Source organism: Corvus brachyrhynchos, unplaced genomic scaffold (assembly GCF_000691975.1).
Source record: "Corvus brachyrhynchos isolate BGI_N302 unplaced genomic scaffold, ASM69197v1 scaffold398, whole genome shotgun sequence".
Lineage (NCBI taxonomy): Eukaryota > Metazoa > Chordata > Aves > Passeriformes > Corvidae > Corvus > Corvus brachyrhynchos.
Genome location: NW_008239780.1, coordinates 3,244,580 through 3,266,889, shown reverse-complemented (window position 1 = coordinate 3,266,889; position 22,310 = coordinate 3,244,580). Strand labels below are relative to the sequence as shown.

Below are 22,310 nucleotides of genomic sequence, written 5' to 3'. Positions count from 1 at the left end.
TATGTTAGAGGTTCCTGGCACCACAAAGAGAAGCTGAACAAATAAGTTTCCGAGTCTGTTGGTTCAAGCCAGCTCACTCACGAGCTTGGAGCTGTTCTGCTTTTATGCTTCATCCTAAACTGAGTAAGAGAACTGCTTGAAGCTGATTATTAGAGCACCTCCCAGGGAAGTGCAGTGTCTGGTTTTGTGAATGTTTTTTTTAAAACTAACAAACAATCACATCTGCAGCTTTCTGACTGCATCAAGAGGGAACCAGACAAAAAGGTGAGAGCACTCCACCCAGCATACTCTTTGGTTCTTGTGGGATATGTGGCTTCAAACTTCCTTAGGCAGAAAGAAGACCGATCTCCAGTATGCCACGCATATCCTTGCTGTACATCATTGGATAACAATGACTCCAAGCATCTGCCATCTTTCCTGCTTTTTACTGAAGACTTTTAGGTCTAACAATGTGTTGCTCAAAAAACCCCTTGTTTTTATTTTAAGAAAAACAGGTAACAGATGAAAAAGCTGGGTTTTTTCCAAGTTGAAAATGAACCAATTTACTTAGCTGCTTTTGACATCAATATCTGTGGAGTTGGTACTTTAGATTTGCAGTTATATCAGATAGCAAGTCTATTTGTGGGTTATTGGCTTTAAAACACAAGAAAATAATTGCAGGCTTGAGGAACATAGGCTGGCATCTGAAAACAAGGATGCCAATAAAAAGCAAAATAACATCCCTAGTAAGAAAAATATTCTTTTCTCTCCATAGCTTGTCTAGCTTCTATGAGCATGTTTGCTATGGTCTTTGTTTAGTGTAAGAGTAGAAATGCTTTCTGAAGACTTGGACTTCATATTGGGCTGTAAGAGTTAGTACTAAAATGTAGCAGTCAGTGTTGAGCAGCTAGTTCAGAGATGGAAGCATCAATTCAGGTGCAAGACCCTCCTCTGTAATTCTGTCTGCGGTTCCAAACATGGATGTTCAAGAAGGCAAATTTAAACTGGAAAAAAGTGTAGAGAAGAGATGTGATGGTCAGAATGGAAAGGTCCGCTTTGAGAGGAAACTGAATGAGCACAACCCACTCAACTCAGCAAAGTGAAGTCTGGAGAGGCATGAGAGTTATTTCTATAAATACTTGGGGGAATAATAACCAGGAAAGGAAAGAACTATTTAAACTAAAGGACAATGCTGGCACAAGAATAGCTAGGTACAAGCTGGCTGGGAAAACATTTTGGCAGGAAATCACAGTGTTTCCAGAGGTTCTGAACTTCAGCAGGGTTTTGAGGCAACCTTCAAATTTTTCATTTTGGGGGTTTTTGTCTCCTTTATTTCTATTTCTAACAGTAGAATGTGGATCATTTATGAACAGAATTATATAATTATTCCTTATAATTGCAGGAGCCCTGAAGGTCTCTTTCAGCCATATTTCTTGAATCTTAAGAGTTAGAATCCTCTTGGGTCACTGACTGTTCTGAACCTGTGGTCCATATTACACTTTGAAGACACCTGTGATGGAAATTGAGTAATTCTGTTCAGTAGGCTTAGATTTCCTGTGTAGACATCCTCATACCTTTAGTGGCACCTGGGGAGAAATACAGAAGTTGAAAGGTTGGAAAAACATCTTTAGTCAGACTTTGTGTTGTATGGTAATAATGTCTACCAGTGGTGGTTCATTTACCGAACTCAGTGTGAGCAGTATGTTTATACTCCTACTTACCACTAGCACAAAAATATATGTATATAACTTTGACATTTTCTCTTGGTACTCATTGATAAGGACCTTCAAACTGTATGCAAATGTTTCAGTACTATTTGACATTCAGTGAAGTTCTCTGGTCTTCTCTTGTCCTTTTAAAGTAGCAGTAATGATGCATTTTAGAAGGAATCCAGTTTTGACAGGAACGTAAATGTGTATATGTTTCCCTGAATTACGGCCCTCACCTAAGTGTATTACAGGTAATAAATCTCATAATCCAAGAGAATCCAAGGTCAAGAGAATAGTGCTAAAGTCCATTTTAAGTCTTACTCATGCTTATTTCTGTTTAAGGAGAGAGAGTGGTTTCAGCCATTGTGATCTAATAGTTTTGTTGGTACCATTAAGGATGACTGGGATACCTTTCTTGCAAATGTAGTAAAATGCCACTTGTTGATCTGAGTGGAAAATAGTGCAATAGCCCATGTTTTATTAAGTGTTTGGTAATGGGCCCTTCTGGCTTTATGCTTTTCAGTATTTATTAAACAACTTTGAAAAGGGGAGAGGGGGTGGCAGTAAAAAAGAAAAGGAAATTCAAAAGAAAACTATGACTTCAGCTTCCTCTTTTATTCATCATCATTGAAAGAAGGGAACTTGTCCAGATCAATCAAGTAAGGAGGAAGTGGCTGTACCAGCAGGTGATAACAGGTTTTAGCAAGTTAGGAGAGGACTGAATGCTGCTGTGTTAGTGCTGCAGACTGAGGCATATCCTTCACTGCTATCACAGGACGAGTATCTTGTGCCACACCAGGCAAAACTAATGGTGTGGAAGGAGAAAAGGAATATGGGCTGTTCCTTGAGAGTCCCAAACTGCACCCATTCCTATGTATGTACCCCTGTACAGTTAAACCCATCTCTGTTACACTGTGCAGCTGTGCAATGACTGATCTGCTTGTGTAATTAAATGCACTCTTCTCTATGTAATACACTTTGGTTCATCACCTTTCTAGAAAAAGAGTAGATTTTACATGCTTTTCTTCTCAAACCATCCCTGTTCATCTCAGTATTAGAAATCTTTGTTAGGGTTGGTATCCAGGAGCTACATGCACTCCCTTGAGAAATTCAATTTAGTGTGGTTTTCTGTTGCTCGTGTATTGATTGATGCAATGCTCTAGAACTGCAAGGAAAGGTTTGGTCCCCAAGAGATGTATGGTTTGCCTCTTTCTTTTTAATTTAGTGTATGGATTGTTTGGTTATTAGTATTTCTTTGTAACTGTCATGCTCATGTGATCATATTAGAGATTTTGCTCCACTTCTGGTTGCTTTTGATATTTTTAAATGCTAACTTCATGGAGAAAATATCCTTTCCTCTGGTAGTTCTTTAAGTTTAGAGAGCATTCCTAAATTTTGTTGTCTTCCATGGATTCCTGTTTCTGGCCAGCAGTGTTAAGGACCAAAATATTCATGTTCAGAAGGAGGGATGGCTGGTGTGACAGGTATTTTTGCCTTCCAGAAAGGGTTCCTTATGTACAGATCTCTAAGGTAAAGTTTTTCCCATTCACAGAAGAAGGTTAATGGGTTAACAGTAAGGTACACTGAGCATATCGGATCTGTTACCAAGCGGTTTCATTCTGCCCCTAAACTATTCCAGTAATTTTATTTTCTATTATATCAGATGAACAATGTTTCTAGAACAGTCAAAAGAATTGCGAAGGACATTTCTAACTGCTTTGGCCTGTTCAGATACAGTTATTTTAGAGATTTGGCTCCCTGTTGCCTGAAATGGAAGGGCACTGTTACTGAGATTTCACACTGTCAAAATTGCTCCTGTGATCATGTCTCTCTTTTCCTCCCTAACACAGCCCGCTGTTTGTAACGTGGAAGATCGGTCGAGATAAACGATTGCGTGGATGCATAGGTACTTTTTCCGCCATGAACCTGCATTCAGGACTCAGGGAGTACACACTTACTAGGTAAGAATTTGTTTTCTGTAGCCTTGACTCACATATTTAAGTAGTCCGTTGAGGAGATGATAGGTGTGCTTTGGTTTGTTTTGGGTTTTTTGGCTGTGTCACTGTATGGGTCAGTGAAAACCTGTGTCTCCTTTTGATGCTAAGTGTATTGCCTGGATATTTGACTACTGGTGTCACGAGGCCGTGTTTTCAGTTAAAAACCATAAGTTGAGCATATTCTCTTTTTATTGGTCTGGAAACTACTCTCCAGTAGCTTATTGTAACTGATTATTACAGTATTTTTCCAGTGTTCAGACAAATTTTAACCTTAGTAGTTAATGTCAGGGCAGAAGACCAGAAAATCAGATTTGGGGATGATCCTATTCACGCTTCTAAAACAGCAGGTATTCTCACCTCTTCTCCATCAGGTGCTTCCAATCAGCTGCAGTTAATTTAATGCTACAAATTTCCATTACATGTTACTCTTCAGATACATCCCAGCCCCTGAGTGGGAAGCTTCTGGATGAGGGAGGTAAGTGATGATAATCCTTCACTCCCTGGCAGCATAATCCTTCATGTTTTGATCTACACCTAAATTCATTCACCTTAATATTGTTCCATTTCCTTTGCATAGAGTGAAAACTAATAAGTTTATCACTAGAGCTAGTAGCAAGCTTTCTACTTTTCTAAGAGTTTTCTTAAGTTTATTCTCTAAAGAATCAATGGAATTTTGTTCCTCTCAGTTACAATAGACTTTATTGTGCTTTAAAATAGAAGCTGCATTCTGGCATGTGTAGACCTCTAAAATTGTCATCACTTAAAATAATTAGTGCTTCCAGATCACTTTAGATTTGAGGCTTTTGTCCATTACAGGATCTTCCTCTTTGCTGTTAAAATGCCTTGTCCATCATGGCATTAAGTAATATTAGAATGAGACATGTTCTTTCTTACCTGTCTCCCTAGTTAGTTGCAACCTGAAGTTCATTTCATGCTTCTCTGCTCAGTTTGAAGAAGATCAACTGCCTATCTCCTGGAGTCCTTACAGACTTCTGAAAGACCTAGTTACCATTATTGTGTTCAGTTTATTTATTATGCACTCTGGAATGTTTCTGCTTGTGTCCTTTAAAACCTCAGCATTCAAAATGGTCAATGAGAAGAAGCTTTTAATAAAATTCAAAACAATTTCTTTGTTGAGGGTTAAAAGGCTTAAAATCTTAACCATTAGTGAGCCAGACTGAATGGAAAATGACTTGCCCCCTGCACTGGGGAGTGTTTCATTTAGGTGTATGCTTTACAGTGCCTGATTAAGAACAGTGAGCTTGTACAGAAAATTTCCCCCTAAGGCTAGGAATAAGGTGATAGCTCAAGAAAATAATTTTTGTTCCTTGTAGATTTTTCCATTCTCACAAGTTAGACAGGGCTGTCCTCTTAACCTTTAAAACTGGTTATAAGATTCCTGTCACTGCATTCTGACTCTGAAAGCTGAAGTCAAAATACATGAAAAGTGATGAAAATTAAAGGGAACGGAAATAATTTCAGTGCAGTATTTACAGGATGGCCACATGCTGTGGAAGTTTATACTAGGCTATTCAGAGGATAGATAGTTCAGTAATTTTCAAGATGAGAAAAATGGAACTATATACCAACCTATTTTTAAAAAGAATCTTCATAAGCACATAAGTTGTTTTAAAATAAACTATAGTATTTAGTGGCATATTGGATTTTGTTACCTTTTATAGTAAATCTTTTTTTTGTTTTTGGTACCTAAAATGTTTCCAGGTTGGTTTTTGGTCTTTTTTTTAAATAACAACCAAACTTCAAATATGACCGCTCAAATGTAAAGTTCATATCAGAAAGCACAAAAAAGGTGTTCCCTTCTATCAGTCATTATATAAAAAATGAAAAAGAGGGTTACCTGTGATCAGTTTCCTTCTTGGGGTCAGTCTTTTCAACTATGGGCCTTCCAGAGGAGAGCATTTGAGGAACAGAAGGAGCACCTTTGAAATGTCCATGGGCTTTGCGAGCTTGGAGCTCAAGAGGCCTCCCTAGGAGGGATCAGAAACTGGGGCATTATAGCTTGCTTCAGCACTATGTGGGCAACAGGCTTCTGCAGAAGATGTGACAATTCCTGAAAGGGAAAAACTTCTTCAGCGAAAGCAGAAATTTATCAACAAAGTAGGCAGAATGAGAATAGGCTCTACTGCTGAAAGTGGAACTTGAGCAAAACTTTCAGTTGAGGATACAGTCAGATATTCTGCTGATTTTATTTTCCTTTGACACTGGGAGGCACTTTTCTTCAGTTATTTTGAAGATACAACATGGATAAACTGAACCAGGTTGTTTGTCTAGTTCATTCTTATCTTTTTTGGCACCTTCTGAAAAGGTTTTCTTTCCACCTTCTGTGGAATTGTGGCCCAGCTTTCAGTCAGTAAAATGGTACAAAAAGAACAGCTGTTTTTAAATGCCCTGGTGCTTAGCAATCAAAATATCCACAGTTCCCTTCACACATAATTTTATTGCAAATATGCTGACTAGTCCTTAGAATCACAATAAATTTCTTCATTTCTAGTGGTGCTCTCTAGCTGTATATTGTATCCAATGTGTAGCATACACCTCTCTATCCGCATACAGTCGTGTAGTTCCTTTGAAGTACCATAATGATAGTTCATCTGGGAATCTGGAGTGAACAGTTTGTTTCTTGGGACACTCCCACCCTACACTTCCAGGTTTGTAAACAAAATGGTGGTGATCTGTGACCATTTTGAGCTCTGTAGGTTGTCATGCTGATATTGCCAGTATGTTCTAAACAGGAATTTGTGTGGAATGATTCATCATTAATTGGATGCATCTGCCTAAGTTGTGAGGAGGGATGAGAATACCCATAGTTTAAAAAGCTATTACTGCACTCCTAATAAAAATCTACATGTTAAATTCAATTTTCTCTGCAGTTATATCAGTGAAACACAGGGGAAAGAATGTGTATTATTAAAATCTTCTGCCGAACTTTATGAAGAGAGAGATTCAGACTTGGTGATTTCTATTTCATTTTATTAGGAGGTAAACCATGTCCAAATGTTCTACAGTGTTGAATATTGCATTTTAGAATGAAGAAATTTTACCATAGGCACAATAGTTCTTTAGACTGAATATGTTAATTGTATATCCCACCTGAATCCATAAAAATAAACCAATCCAGATTATGAAAAACACCTTATGTTTTACAGCTCCTTCAAGAAAATGCTCTGAACTTGGAAGCAGGTTACCACAGAATTTCATAACAGGTTGATAAATTACTTTTTCATGTATTCTGTACAGCAGTAAGACTTAGGTTTTGGCACTGAAGTTTTAAACTCCTGCTTTCATACACTTGAGATACTGAAAAAAATGGTTTCATTTGATATTTTAGTTTTGTTTGTTAACCTGTTTCATAGAATTTGAAGTAATATTTTATACCTATGTAAAAGTGTAGGTGCATAAATTTTTAACTCTGTGTTGGTTTAGCCCATCAAGGCTAGAATATGCGTCTGGGGAGGGTGATAGAGAACAGGCAGGTAAAGAGAGATGTTACATGGCAGAGTCTGCTGTCGCAGAAGAAAGTAGTGAAGAAAAATTGGAGGACTCCAAGGCTTAAGTATATTAACCTAATGGCTGAAAACTGGGTTTAAATTTTAAAATAATATGTAACCCACCTTCCTTTAACTAGCATAGGCTACTCTACTGACTATATGATGTAATCAGTCTTTGTTGTGTGTTCTACTTACCACTCCACCTGAGGGAAATAGGACTCCTGTCAGACACTCAGCCTAGATGTGGTTGATCAAGAAAAGGAAACAAAGAGAAGCTTGGGATGAGAAGCACAAGATGGAAGGAAATGAAACCTAAACCCCAACTTTCTCATAACTGAATTTGGGTGTACGTTCCATATGAGGATTTCGCTACTGCTGGCATCAAGTACTGCTCTGTCTTCATCAGCAATTTCAAGAGTCTTAGTCCTTGTTGCTGCAATATTGCCTGCTCTCTCTGTGAAAAACACTAACTCTTTCCTTCTGTTCCAAAGTTTACCATACAACTGTAAGACAGCAGTATGGCAAGCTAATTTAAGGGGTAAAATTGAAAAATATTTGATGACTGATCACATTAAGATTGATGCTGGCCTTATTTGCTAAAGACTAGTGACAAGTATTTGTGCAGACAGGACAACTTTCTTCATATGTTCAGTTGAGTTTACTACTCTAACCCTGTAATCAGTCCCACAGGTCAGTGCTAACTTCCCAAAACCTTTTTCACCAGGCAGTGTTGCTATGGGTGTAGATAGCCATTACCATTGATCCAGGGCAAAGCATACTCATCTATCTGACTGCAATTTTTTGAACTGCAGAGCTGGGGGAATTACATGTTTTTGACTGTTTTTGTGACCTTCACTATTGACAGAAGCCATAGGTTGAATTAATTTGTGCAAATAATATTTCATGTAATATTTCAGAGCATATTTTTGTTTCTGTGTTGCTCACTGATAATACTTTGCAGGCTGTCTTACTTTTGGCTTTGATTTATAGTAGACCACTGCTGAAAGTCAGTTTTTTTAAATTCTACTAATGCACTGTCTGGTGGCCACCAGTGGAAAAACACCTGATAATTAATTGTGAGAGGAAGCTTACGTTATCACGCTCAAAATTAAATTCCGCAGAGAGCAGTGTAGGTTCGTGACAGCCTGAACTCACCAGGGTTATGCTGTTCTTCTATGTTTAATATTGTTTTTAATGTCAGGAAGCTTCCTTTCCATTTGTACGTGTCTGTGAAAAGTGGGTGTCTGCTGGTCACCTCTGAGTTCTTCAGGTTGTCTCCTAGTTCTCAGAGTTGCCTTATTGAGGTAGAGGGCACAGATCTCCAAGTGAGAAGAGGTGCTTAGGGCCATAGGTGGTAACATGGTTCTGTGTCCAGTTGAGTGGACAGACAACAGCTGTGTACCACAGAGCATGTGGGAAGCCAGTGGTAATAACCCTCTGGAATGTGTAACTCCTATCTCCACTTAACAGCAAATTGCACTCATGCAAGGTAAATTTTTTTAAATCCACTAAGTTTTAAGAATAAAGATGCCCCACGTGCTGTCAAAGCTTGTTGAACCAGTAAAACTGCAGGCAGCTGGGACTCCTCAGATACTCGTCTTTCATATTGAATCATAGAATTGTTTACATCAAAAAAGACCTTTAAGGTCATCAAGTCCAACCATTAACTCAGCACTGCCAAGCCTACCACTCAACCCTGTCTCCAAGTGCCACATCTACATGGCTTCCAAATCCCTCTAGGGTTGGGGACTTCACCACTTGCCTGGGCAGCCTGTTTCAATGCTTGACAACACTTTTGGTGAAGAAATATTTCCAAATAGCCCCCGGTACAACTTGAGGCCGTTTTCTCTTGTCCTATGGCTTGCTGTTTGGGAGAAGAGGCTGACCACACCTGGCTACAGCCTCCTTGCAGGTAGAGCACAGAAGGGTCTCCCCTGAGCCTCTTCTTCTCCAGGCTAAACATCTCCAGAGTAAACAACTGTGTTACACCATCATTTTCCCTCACTGAGTTACAAGGTTCTGTAGGAGTGATTTCAGAGCATCCTACATTCCTGGGGAGGTAGGATGTGGAGTGCCAAACTGACACTTAAGAGGGTGTACTGAGTACTTTTCCTTCCAGGGTGGGAGCTCCCTGGCCTAAGGAGAGTTCAAGGATGCTGAAGAAGTTTCAGGGCTGCTGTTCTGCTAACTTGGGCCCCCGTGGATTGGTTGCCATGACGTGGGCATCACCCAGTGCCCAGTATAAGGCAGGTCCTGCTCGCCTGCCAGGCAGCAGCAGAGAGAGGGGTTTATTTTCATCATTTTCTAGCAGTTTCATATCACTAAAACTCCTTAGCAAAAGAAAGAGGTGTCTGAGCCAAAGCTGTGTTTGAAAGATATTTGGAAATACATAAGTACTGAACACATGTATTATGATATACACATATACAGTCATATATGGCATATAATATACAGCACATATGTGTTCTGAGTCAGAACTGGGCTGAAGTATATTAAGGCAGTTCAGCATTCAACTTCACTTTACAAATTAGAAGATGTATATAGATATGTATATATTTATGATGGTGTTGACCTCCAGAGGTATTAATAATACTGTATCTTAGAACCCCTTTTTGTTTTCAAAAATGCTTTTATTAAAATACAAAATTAAGGTATTAGCACTGTGATCTTTAAGTATTTACTGATTACTTCTACTGAAACTGAGGCAAAATTATTTTAACATGTAGACGTTTTTTACTGGCTCATGGCTTTGCCTGCCACATCATCTGTATATAGATGAGACTTTACTAAAACTTGGAGCTGTTCATATTTTAAATTTTATCTAAGCCAATAAAAGCTAATTGCTTTGACTCTGCTTGTAGACACTGACTGTACAGATAACAAACACTTTATTTTGGGTAAATCCTAAGATCTGTTCTGGTGGAATATATGTTTATTAGTAAAATGGTTTGTGGTGGAAACCCACAATACCAGAAAGTCTAAATGAAGTATATAAATTTGAATTTATTGAGCCAGGCTTAGTTACTCTGTGTGAGTCAGTTCAGTAAATAGGTCTGTAATGATTTTGTGCGCACAGTGCCAGGTCATTATTTCAGGGAACTCTTGTTTAACAAAACTGTCTGCTGCTTTTTCTCAAAGGGCAAAGCTAAATACCATACTGGCTCTTTAAGTGAAAAAAAACCCCAAATTTTTGCTTTAATGATTGGTTAAATGCTTCTCCTTATTTTGTTATGAAAGGAACTTCTTGTTTAGAAGAGAGGAGCATGCCCTAGGGAATATATGTTTTTGCATATTGTGTGTGTTGGGAATGTAATAATTCTGCCTTAATTTTTTTCTTTATTTAAAAACAAACAAAACAAAACAAAAAAAATACTGGTTTTGTAATTGTTGGTCTATTATTTCTGAGAAAAACCTTGCTAGACCCTTGGACCTAATGGTAGATGAGAGTCTTGTTTCCTTAGCAACACTTCTTTAAAGAAAGCAAAGGAAAACGCCACAAATGGAAGGACAGTCCTTAGATTATTATCTTTATGAAAGGAGGAGAGCATAATGATGCTCTCCCAAAGCTTTTTCAATAGATCCAGGGTTATCAAATATTGATAACCATTTTACTATTTTGCTGGGAAAACTGAATTATAGAATATGAATGCTTTGGCACAGGAGAATGCCTTGCTGTGTTTTGTAGAGTAAACTTACTCTGTGAGTTGACTGTTCATGAAAGGTACCTGAAAATCAAGGAAAAATAAATTTTATTATTAAAAATTATTGCCAAATTGCTGTATCTGTATAAAGTGGTTCCATGAAGTTTAGTGGGGGTTTTACTGAGACTGTCTTAAGTTTAAGGTCTCAGCAGTAGAATTTGGTATAACTAAAGAAACTGGCCAGATTTGAAATACTTATTTCTTCATCTTATTTTAAAAAATGCATTAAAAATTGGGAATTTCAAAAATGTACTTCTTATAAAATATGTGCTTAGAAAAAGACATGCTCAAGCAAGATAATTTTCGTTAGTTGATGTAACTTGTGCTATTTGGAATAAATCAGATGTTGCTGAAATTTGATTGAATGTGACTAACTGGTGATACCCAGCAGTTACTCAGACTTTCCAGATGGGTTTCAGGGAGGAGCCATGTCATTTGTGACTCTAGTCCTTCCCATGATGTTCTTGCATTTCATGTTCTTCCCACACAGTCTCCTATTATGTGAACAAAATGATACACACCCTGTAAGTTCAAAGACAGAGTTCTAGTTGAGTTGAAACACTAGTTTGGTTCTAACTCAGATTTTTATTTGTCTTTGAATATTACTTGATAGAAGTGTTTGAAAGGGAGGGTGGAGGCAGAGGAATTGGCCACCCTGGCTTTCCTAGCAAAGCTCTGTATTGCCGTAACGTGCTTTTCCTTTACTAGTACAGATACTTGGTACTTCCATGGGTTTTACTCAACTTTTTAATCTTCTTGTGTAATAGTCTTAAGGGGAACATCACCAAAACATTATTATAATGGTATTTGCTTTCTTTTGAGACTCTTGGTGACATACTGATTTCTGAAGTGTTACGAAGATGTGCTGAGTTATGGGCCAGTGCTACAGAACACAAGATAGGACTGTGCTCACAGCAGGCAGAGGTGTAGGTGAAGTGTGTCTCAGAGCACTTCCGTTGTAAAGAAAGGATTTGTCCACTTGGAAACAGGACAGAATGGAAAAAGTTGGCATAGAAGTTACCTGCTTCTGGGTGAGTTTTTTTCTCTGGCAGTTCTCAGCTTAGCAGTAGGTGTTCATTTTTAATATAGAGTAAGGGATGTTTTCCACAACTTTCTTGTGAGGGCAGTAAAACATCCCACTGCACAGACTGACCAGTGCTTATACGTGCTAAATATGAGACATCGTAAGTACGACTGGGAATTGAGGTGCCGCTGTGGGATATTAGATACCTTGCCTAGTAGAAGTATACTTTGGCTCAAGGATTTTTACTGAAATCTGATGTTTTAATACCAGTTAGCAGAGATTAGGCAAGGTCACAGGAAAAAGAATTGTCTCATGCTTATAAGCTGTTAAAATCTTTAAACTCTGCAGCTTTGTGTGGGAGGCACTGTGGGAAAGGAGTCTTAATTAAAGTTTTCAGTCTGTCAGCACCTCCTCCATTTAGGTGTTTTCTGATGCTTCCTTTTAAGACTATAAAGAAGAAATAGCAGAAACTGGGTGTGGGGAACTGGGCTCCAAAAGCCCTTGTTATCCCTGTTCACTTTAACACAAAGGTGTTGAAGCTTTTGAAATTGTTTTTTACCATTTTCCATAGATCAGAGTAATGAGTTAAAATGCTCTTGTAAACTGTGGCAGAGTTTTCTGGTATTTTTAAATAGTACTGACAGATACCTGTTTCTAAAATTTGTTCCTGTTGACACTAGGAAGAGAGAAGTTATGTCCTTTACGAGAGCTGTGCAGTTAAGATGGTATAAAAACTCTTGGAAGAAGAAGAAATAGCCTATCCACTGCTGGAACACAGGCGGCCATATAAAATGCTGAAGAATGTCTGAAGACCTCTAAAGTTAAGCACCACTTCTGAGGTAGTCCTAAAGTCTTAAAGGCCCAATCACTCTGCACTGTTTCAACTCATATCACGTGTATTTGTGAGCAAGTGACCTCAGAGTGGGGAGGGAGAAAAAACACACAGGAAAGTCTTGAAGGACTGTCTTGAACTTCATCATTGACAAATAACTGGAGTTTTACTCCAGTTCATCTGCTGTGTTTTACGGGAAGATATATACTTTACCTGAAAATAACCAGGTTTTTCTTTTCTAACATTAATTTAAAACTCCAGGTTTGTCTCTTTCCTTTGACTTGCAGATGCACTTTCCAGATTCTGCCATTTTCAACTGTACTCCTTAGGAAAATGCATGGAGTGCTATATACACTCTATAAACAAGTGTATATTTTTGATAGGCTTTATTTTAGAAATAAACTGAATGTACTTAGATTATTTTTTTTAGCTCTGTAAATAACTGTGTATTGATGCAGTTCACAAAGCATCTACTGCTACAAAAGTATGTAAATAAACCATTACTTAGAAATATTTGTTGTAGAACCAAAAATATTTCTAATCTCAAAGATTCCTACTTTTATGTGAATTTTCAAAATTTTCATTAAAACTTTTCTTAATATAGTTGTAATTTACATGTAGAGAATAGCTTTTGACCATGGTGGAGAAAAGCTTTTTTTGGCCATCAGTACAAATTTCCGTAGGACTGCTAACACTCAGTTCTTCAAGCAAGGATATTCTCTGTGGGGGAATGGTGACATGTGCCTGTGTCTTAAATATAATACGTAGGCTACAAAGTGTCAGCTCACATACTTAAATTTAGGTTTGCTGTTCCAGTGCAATGGTATAATCTTTATTTCTTAGTGCAGATTACTTGCATTAAAGGGTCAGTTGTCACGCAAGCAGTCTCTCAGGTTGGAGAAGTACAGTATATAAATAACTCCCACAAGAACTTGGGGAACTGGTGCAGATGTTAAGAAGTGCTCTGCTGAGCCTTGGCACAGCTCCTGGGACCTTCCCATCTGTCAGAAGTTGCCACTTTGAAAGGGGCCTTTGTGATAATGGCAATTACTAACAGTTGTGTAAATTTATATATGAAATCAGGTATTGCAAACTCTTTACCAGCAAGGAAAGGTGACTTTTTATTTCTATTGCATTTTCCAGTTCATTAAAATTCCCTTGGTTTTGATTTGACAGGGGAAAAGAAGAAAAGCTCCTGGGTTTTTTTGACCAGTACAACTTTCTGGTACTTCTAGTTCAAATAATTTTGATGACTTCTATAATACCACAAACTGAAATAGGTGTCAAGGTTCTGGTAATGTGCAATAATTTGCTGCTTTAGATAACAGCCTAATTGTGAATTACTTTTTCAGTGCTTTACTGATAAATAAAAGCCAGGTTAGAAATACATTCACACTGATACATTAAAACAGTGTTTCTTACTTCAGGAAACTCTTCATTTCTTTTATTTAGTGATGCTAAAGTGAATGATGCAGAATAAAACTAAATTTAGTATGTAATAAAAGGTTAGCAATTATTTTCTTCTAATATTGGCTTATATCCCATTTAACTGAAGTGTCAATGTAAAGCCAAAATATAATATGACTCAATTGTACAAAAGTTGAGATTAAAATGTCTATATGTAAGAAAAAAGTTCTGTGTGCATATGTGTATGCATTTAACAGCTTCAGTTGTTAGGGAATTAGAGTTAAAAGAGCTGCTATCTCTGGGCCAGTTACTTCCAGATGCTGTTGTTAAAGCCCCACAAGTAATGTGTTCGTTTTCCCATTAAGAAAAAGTGCTTGTTATATAAGTGAACACAAGGGAAAGGAGAAATGTAATTTTAAAGTAATTGAGAGGTCATTGAAACCTCAATTCTACAGCAGGGCATCACTGCTTTTCACCAGAAATATTTTACATGCTCTGTCAAGAAATTGATGCTGATTTTGTTTCTGTTCCCAGAAGCTTCTGCACAATTTGCAAGCTGGTTAGCTGGCCCTTTCTCATCTGTGCTGAGGATGCATTCTGCAGTTTGCTCACTTAGCTACAGAGAGGCTTTTTTCCTTTGACCTAGACTGCTAATCCCTCATTGCAAAGAGCAGCAGCTGTGCTTTGTCTGTGGAGGTCTCTGCACCGTGTGCAGCCTCGTTTGCCAGAGCCACCCCTCTTTGTGTACTTGGCTTTTCCAATTACTAAAAGGGTGACTTTCTGGTTTGTTGCTCAGAAAACCCTTTTCAGGTTTGTGGAAGTCTACAATGCATGATCTTTTCTTTTTCCCCCAAAAATGTAAATTTCCAAGAGCTGTTACATATGATTTCACAAGACTGTGTTTGACTAAAGCATTCCTGACATTCAGGAGGTGAAACATTTCGTGAGTTGCTTTTTAGAAAGGTGATGACATCTATTTCCATTTAAATATTAACCACTTTAGATAGATGTGTTGAATTGTATCTCTAATGGTATGATTATGACTAAACGATTTTTTATGTGTCCACACTGTATCCTCATTTAACATTGAGTAGTTGGGATTCAGTTGCTCTTGGTACAATTCCCTCAGTTAAACATATGTAGCAATGCGAGATGTTCATGGTAGTTAAAAGCTGAATAGACACATGGACACAACAGTCCTTTCCTCGTTTAGACATTACTGCAGTGAATGGCAAAACTCTACTACCTTCAAAGGCAGAAGAATTTAGCCTGTAGTTTCTCTAAGAAGATGTGATTTAAAATATTTAATTCATAAGCAGACTTTTCAAATGTATATAATGCTATTGATTCAAATGCATTCCTTGAATACTTGAGTTACAGTTTTTTGAGGTCACAGACAGATGTAGCCTAACCTGGACCTTTTGCCTTTTCTTCATTTCAGAACTTCCTTTTCATTCCACTCCAGCTGTTTTTATTTGCTACTCAAAACCTGGTTTAGAGTGAAAAACATATACAGAGTGACAGCTGGCAGGCTTGGAACTGAATGTACTGTTTATCTGAGCTTGCAAACGTTCTGTTGCTTGGGCATCTTGACCTTAGATAAGAGTGAGTTGCAAATGCCCCATCCAGGCACTTCTGCAAGCTGAGTAGGTAGCAGGTGGCACAGAGCGTGCCACCCCAGGCAGACAGAATTGTGACAGGAATCTGGAAGGAATAAAAGGATGGAATCGTGACCCGCTCTCGTGAGCGAGAGAGAAGTGGCAGAGTTGCTAAAAGGAGAATAAGAAGATGGCTTAGAGACAACTTCTTTGTGTGTGGAAGATAAAGGGAAGGAAATGCAGGAAGCAAAGCTTCCAGATATATAGAATGTGTTTATGTATCTAAAACGTACTCTATTTTTTAATTGGGGATTTGTAGAAGTAATGTCATAGCTTGACCTGTTAATGGGATTCATATATGAAATAAAAATGTGCACACATACCAAAGGAACAGAAAAAATGTTAAGCCTTTTTTGTTGCCTTAAATCGGAATTAAATTCTGTTGATGCAGCAGTTCTGATGGCTGCATTCTAGAATAGTTTCATGATAGCGGGAGCAAGTGCATAGAAACCAAAACTCTCATGAAATAAGGAAGGACCTTTTCTTTCCCTGAGGTCTTGTTACATGTGATGTGCCACAAGGGATTCATCTTGTGCCTGTCTTTTACTATATTTATAAAAACACTGAGAATTAGTAAGATGCTATGAGCTCATACATCATCCTCTACACTGACAACAGTCAGATCTGCAACTCTTTGCAGATGCACTCGCAAGATGTGTAAGAGATTGCATTTAGCTAAAAACCAGTTGGTTTAAACATAATCCCAGTTGAGTTGAGATACTGATGAAACACAAATCTTGGGAAACAAGCCAGGATATTATTCTGTGTTCTGTATTTTGAGTGGTCATATTCTAGACTGTAAGGCAGTGTGGACCTTGGGTTACTCTCAGTTTATGTGTTTGTTGAAGAATTTCAAGCCTGAATTCTGTCACCTTTCATTTCTCAGACTATATTTACTAATACCTTCATATTCCAGCATGTTCTCTTGTCTTAATCTTTTTCTGTTAACTATTTTCTGCAATACCTCAGGTAAGCAAATATGATTGAGCCAACCTGGTCTGGTGGAAGGTGTCCCTGCCCACAGCAGGGAATGAAATGATCTCTAGGGTCCCTTCAAACCCAGAACTATTCTGTGATTCTATGATATTTGTCCTTCTTAATTGATTTACTGCATAATCTACCGTGCCTGTTGCTTTCCTTATATTTAACCTGATTATGCATATTTAATTTGTCCATCACTGTGGTTTCAAAGTCCTGATCAAAAAAACACAGTTTCAGTGTTTGTGGCAAACAGTACTGAAACTGAGCAATAAAAATTCAACTATCATATTTTTACATAAAAATATAGTGTTTCTGGTGACAAAAGAAGTGTTGAGAAGGTGAAGTACTCTTTTGTTGTAGAATCTCAGCAGCACAATTAAAAAAGACCCTCTTCTTGCAAGCTGCAGGAAATTGAAGATGTAAATGTTTAAATTACCTTCCTGTATTTACATATAACTGCATTGCTGTGACATTTAGAAACATTTTTATGTATGCTCTTAAGATGAGGTCTTTTTAAAGTTCATAATAAATTAAAAATACCTCATTAATTTGTTCTTTTATAAAATTATGACTTGAATGCGGCTTTAGAGTGGGAGCAATATCTTGTGAATTGCCTAAATGAGAATTGAATTCAGTGATTATGTGGCCTTAAAGATTTTTGTGTTGACTTCAGTATCTGTTTTGGGGTAAAATAATGATCTTAGGTCAATATTGAGAGACATGCTGGAGATGTAGAGAATTCTAGGGATTTCTTTTTATGTTCCCAGGGATTTGGATGGTTAACGTTGCTCAAGCTGTGTGGTTCTAAGTGTAATTGAGCAGTTCATTTTTGTTGAATATCTAAACTTTGCCATCTGCTGGAAAGCCTTTTAGTGACATTACAATTTAGTCCAGTTGGAGCTCAATTAGAGTTTTCTGACTAGTCTGTTATCATATGTTCACCAAACAAAAACATACACACCAAACCCTGGTCAGTTTTGTCGCTCAGTTTTTAAACAAGGGTCTGGAGTCACTGTGACAATCACTGTGTTATGCTGGGAGATTGTTTTAAGTGCTGTGGCTTTGGTTTTTATGTAGCAAAACAAGGCCATTTCTGTGGCAATTGACACCTTTCAGCTTTCTGAATGTTTATGGCATAAACTGTCATGCCTTTGTGAATTCCATTGTCATTTATCCCAACAGGATGTATGATGCAGGGACAGGTGAGGGACAATACAGGTAAAGGCAGAAAAGAAGCTGCCCCCTATGAAGAAAGTCCTGTATACAGCTGCTGACCTGATGTTCCCTTGTAGTCAGAAGATGTTGTTTGTGGTCCATGCTGAGCAGTTCCCAGTGCAGGCAGCTGTGGGGCAGTGGATGTCCCAAACTGCCTTGGTTCAGCTTCTACAGTATGGGGTAGATGAAACAAGGAGTTACAGCTCTCCGCCTGCCCCTGGGCAAATGCACAGTAACTGCTCACTCTGGGCTGTGCTGTGCTCCAAGCTGCCTCCCTCTCTCACTGCGCTGTGTGATGGGAAGATTTTGGATTTAGCACACCTGTGTCAGGGTGTACCTCTGAAGTGTTACTGAAGCTCTGCTGCATCTTGAAGTTAGCATAGTTTAAGATTTTAATTTTTTTTTCTGGTGTAATAGGGTATATTGTATAGTAATGCAAAATGATACCCTCATGCTCTACAGGACTAAAACTGTGAGAAAAATTGAGTCTTTACCTTATTTGGCCTTTTGAAAGGTCGATAAGTCCGTTTGGAGCCACAGAAGCAGTATAGTGTAAGATTTCTGGTTTCAGGAAACAGTAAGGAAGTTAAAGTCACAGAAACTTGACTCTTATGAATGTAATCAGGAACCTACAGTATTACTTTGTTGGTCTTTTTAGTTTTAACTGAATTTTTTAATGGGAACAGGTTGCAGCAGCTGTGACTTCTGTGATCATACTTTTCCACTTGAAGTCTATGACAGCACATACACAAATTTCTCCTAAACTTCAAGAACCTCTTCGTGCAACCTTTGTTGTTTCCTTGATACTTTATGGCAGAAAGAAAGAGAAATTCATTTCAGGCGTCATGTCCACACAGTGTAATATCATCATGGCATAATGATGAACTAGATTTATTTGGTACAGTGTGATAGAATATTTCCCTGGGTAATTGTCAGAGCAGTAGAAAAAACATCTTTGTTTCTTTCTGCTAAAAAGCCCGGAATTTATGGGAGTGTTGGCTTTTACAGCTTCATGCTTGTGAGCTTTCTTTTCTTAAATTTTGTAACAGTGAGTCAGTGAGGAGTTTGAGTTTTCATCTGCTACATACACAAGGCTGACAGACCCAGCTGAAGAACCAGCAGTAGTTAAACTCCCAGGAATTTCAGCCCATTGTCCCTGGGCAGGTACGCATTAGCTCTGTGTCTTAGCAGATACTCAGAGTGACTACAGAATTCCTGAGCAGCATCTCAGACCATGTCAGTCCTTTGTGTGTGCTCTGGAGTGGATCTGTACCATGTAGCTAGAATAAAAAATTAAATAAGGATTTGTTTGGAAATTTTAAGTACCCCTAGAAATATTCTGTAAAGGTGTCTTTAGATTTAAACAACTCGTGTACTTCTTTGTAGAAAAACAAGGGCCCAGAATATTGTGAGCAATACCAGTATGGTTTAATTTTTAATTGTGGGTATGTTTTCCACAATACATGTGTGCACATAAAAATATTCTTAATATAACTGAAACTGTTAAATAAGGAGAACATACAGACAGCTTATTTTAGGAGCCTCTGGCTGTCTAAAATAGAGTCTTAATTGTCTTATGTAGCCAACGTAGGTTGCCTTTTCTGATGAGCTTTTCTAAGTGCTTAATTTATATATGTGCTCCGCTTTGTCTTTTAGAGGAATGGTATTCTTTTCAAAGCTTAAATAACTGTCTAAAATAGAGTAGCAGGATATTCCTTCTTCCTATTAAGTTACATGTCTGATTTCAGACAGGTTGGGAGAAGAGAGACTTTCTGGCATACTTCACTTTTGTGGAGTAAAAAATAAATAATTAGATTCAAGAGCCAAAATTCCAGATCAGTATTTTATTTGTCCCACCTTGAATGCTGTTGCTGTTACCTGCTGCACTGTGCTGATAAAATCAGCTAGAACTTCAGAGATGTGTTTCTGTGCCCCACAACAAGTGTGTATTTCTTTTTTTACCCTGTGACTACCACTTAGCAACATAATGTGCAGGAAGTATAAATGTTGTTCTTTCCCTTTCTGTCTCCCAAATGTAAGGGAGGGTTCAGGAAAAACACGTCATTCACAGTTGTTTTGTTTCCTGGAAATTTTTCCAGTCTGACCCAAAAAAAAGACAATATAAATAAATTCTTTTTCCTTGGATTCAAGTGATTTGTTGTTGCATGTAAATCACTCCTTGAAATCTCCATTTAAGTTGGCAAAATTCTGCTGGTCATAAATAAAAGTCGGTAGAAGGCTGACCTGTGGGGGTTGTGTTGGGCTGTCTGATGCCTTATGCTGACAGCTAGGAGGATTGTATTCATAATAATTTCACTTTTTGAAGTAGAGCACACTCTGCTCTGCTTTTCTGGCTTAAAAATTAATTGCATGTCATGACTTGGAAGCTGTTAGTTTTCTCTGGTCTCTGCCAAACCAAGCTATGAGAGCTGATTTTCATTAGGAAAATACTGGTGGTCTGCTTAAGTGTTCTTTATTGAAGTTACTGAATGAAAAAGTAAAAATCTGAACTAACTTCACTGCTCAGTAACCCAGCAATGGAACAATAAATACTATATATATATTTTTTTTTTTTTCCTCTGAAACCCTGGGACCAAGTGTCTCTTGCTGTTGTCATTTCTTCACTGTTCCCTAAAGTCCAGTGAGTTTGCCACTCATTAGTTTCAGGCTGTTTTGAATTAATTGAAGAACAGTATGTGGGCCCTTTGGGCTGAGTTCATTGACACAGGGCCATTTCTTTGTTAAATACATCTTCAAAGGTAATTCTACTAAGCTTAGTTCGCTCAGTGAAAAAGTTCCGGAATCTCAGGGTTATACTTACTGATCTAAATGAAGAGCTGGTAGAATTTAAGTTTTTTTTTTGAAGTTGTTCCAAGGTACTGTGTATGAGAAGAGGGTAATAGTTTGTAAAGTAAGACCTTTAGCCTACTCTTCGTATGTCTACTGATGATATTTGAAAAATTATTTAGGTGCCAGAAAGTTATGGTTTGGTTTAACTGTGTTCGGTATTGGAAACCGGTTAAGAGAAAATTGACTGTAAGAGAGTGAACTAAAAAAGTAACGGAAAATTAATTTTTAAATTGGATTAAATTTATCAGTTCTGTTTTGATTAATTCTCTGGGAGCTGTGTTTCTACAGGGTAGGCTGAGCAGACAGTGGAAGAGAGGCTGTCACAAAAAGTAGATTTTTAGGCGTCAGGGATCTTGGATTCTGTTCTCAGTTCTGTCACTGACTCACTGTGTAAGCCTCCTAAATTGCATGAGTCACTTACTGTCTCTGCCTCATTCACACTTCCTATAAAAGTGAGTATTACTTACATCATGCCCAGTGTTTGACAGCTTCCTTTGCATCTTCTCCTCCCGTGTCATGTTTAAGCCTTCGAAGTAATTTCCAGCAATGTACCAAACTGTATCTAATTTTATCTAAACTCTGTCCAGCGTGGGTCTGTAGATGTGACTGTCCCCTAAAAAGAGCTTTAGTGAGAAATTTTATTGTTAATGTTTGTTGTTAAATAACAATGAGTAAAATACTAGGAATTTAATTCATTTAATGCTTCCATTCATCTGCATCAAAATCCTTCTTTACTATTTTTGATGCTTATATGCTATCAAACTCTTTTAAAGGATCTTTTAAATTCAATCAAGGATTTTGAGGCATTTCTAAACAGAGAAGTGAAACTCCACTACTACTTCTTATTTCCCCAATTCATGTTCTACTGTTTGTTACCCATCTGCTACATCACATGTAAGAGCCCTAGGTTCTTAAAGACTGAAGCTTTTTTTTTTTTTTTTAAGGCATTTTTATAGCCTACAGAAATTATGGATGGAGAACACAGTGATGTATTTCATTTTAGTTCACCTGAATGTACTATCATTTCAGGCTATTCTAAGAGCTTCTCTAGTGGTATTTTATAGAAAACAAGATGTAGTCTTAAGGAACATAAATATATAAGGGATATAATTTTTTTTTCTAACCATCATGCTGTTTGTCATAGCAACTCAAAATAATTCAAACAATTCCCTTTTCTTTCTATAGTCTCAGTGTCTTTAAAGTGTTTGCAAGCTTTTCATATCCCACATAAGGAGGGGTGGTCCTTGGAAAATGGGATTACTGATAAACATTTTCTATAGCCAAATAAACTTAATTTGAAGAAAAGCTGAAATTTGTCATAGTATGGCTCAGCTGAAGAAAAACTGAGAGTTGAGTAACACTTTGTTCTGGTTTTTTTCTTAACTGGCAATTACTTGATCTTAGGACATCCAAGACTGCATAAATATTTAACTAGAAAGGCCATGCGT

The 22,310-nt window shown here is 37.7% G+C and overlaps 1 protein-coding gene across 1 annotated transcript in view; it reads left to right on the top strand.

The window, feature by feature from the left end:
* Positions 1-3,156: 3,156 nt before the first annotated feature.
* The window catches only part of AMMECR1 (Alport syndrome, mental retardation, midface hypoplasia and elliptocytosis chromosomal region gene 1), a 40,482-nt gene continuing 21,328 nt past the window's right edge, over positions 3,157-22,310 (top strand). Inside the window, exons 1-2 of the mRNA XM_008640532.2 lie at positions 3,157-3,218; positions 3,539-3,649. Coding sequence (XP_008638754.1) covers positions 3,157-3,218; positions 3,539-3,649 — 173 coding nt within the window. The remainder of the gene's footprint in view (positions 3,219-3,538; positions 3,650-22,310) is intronic.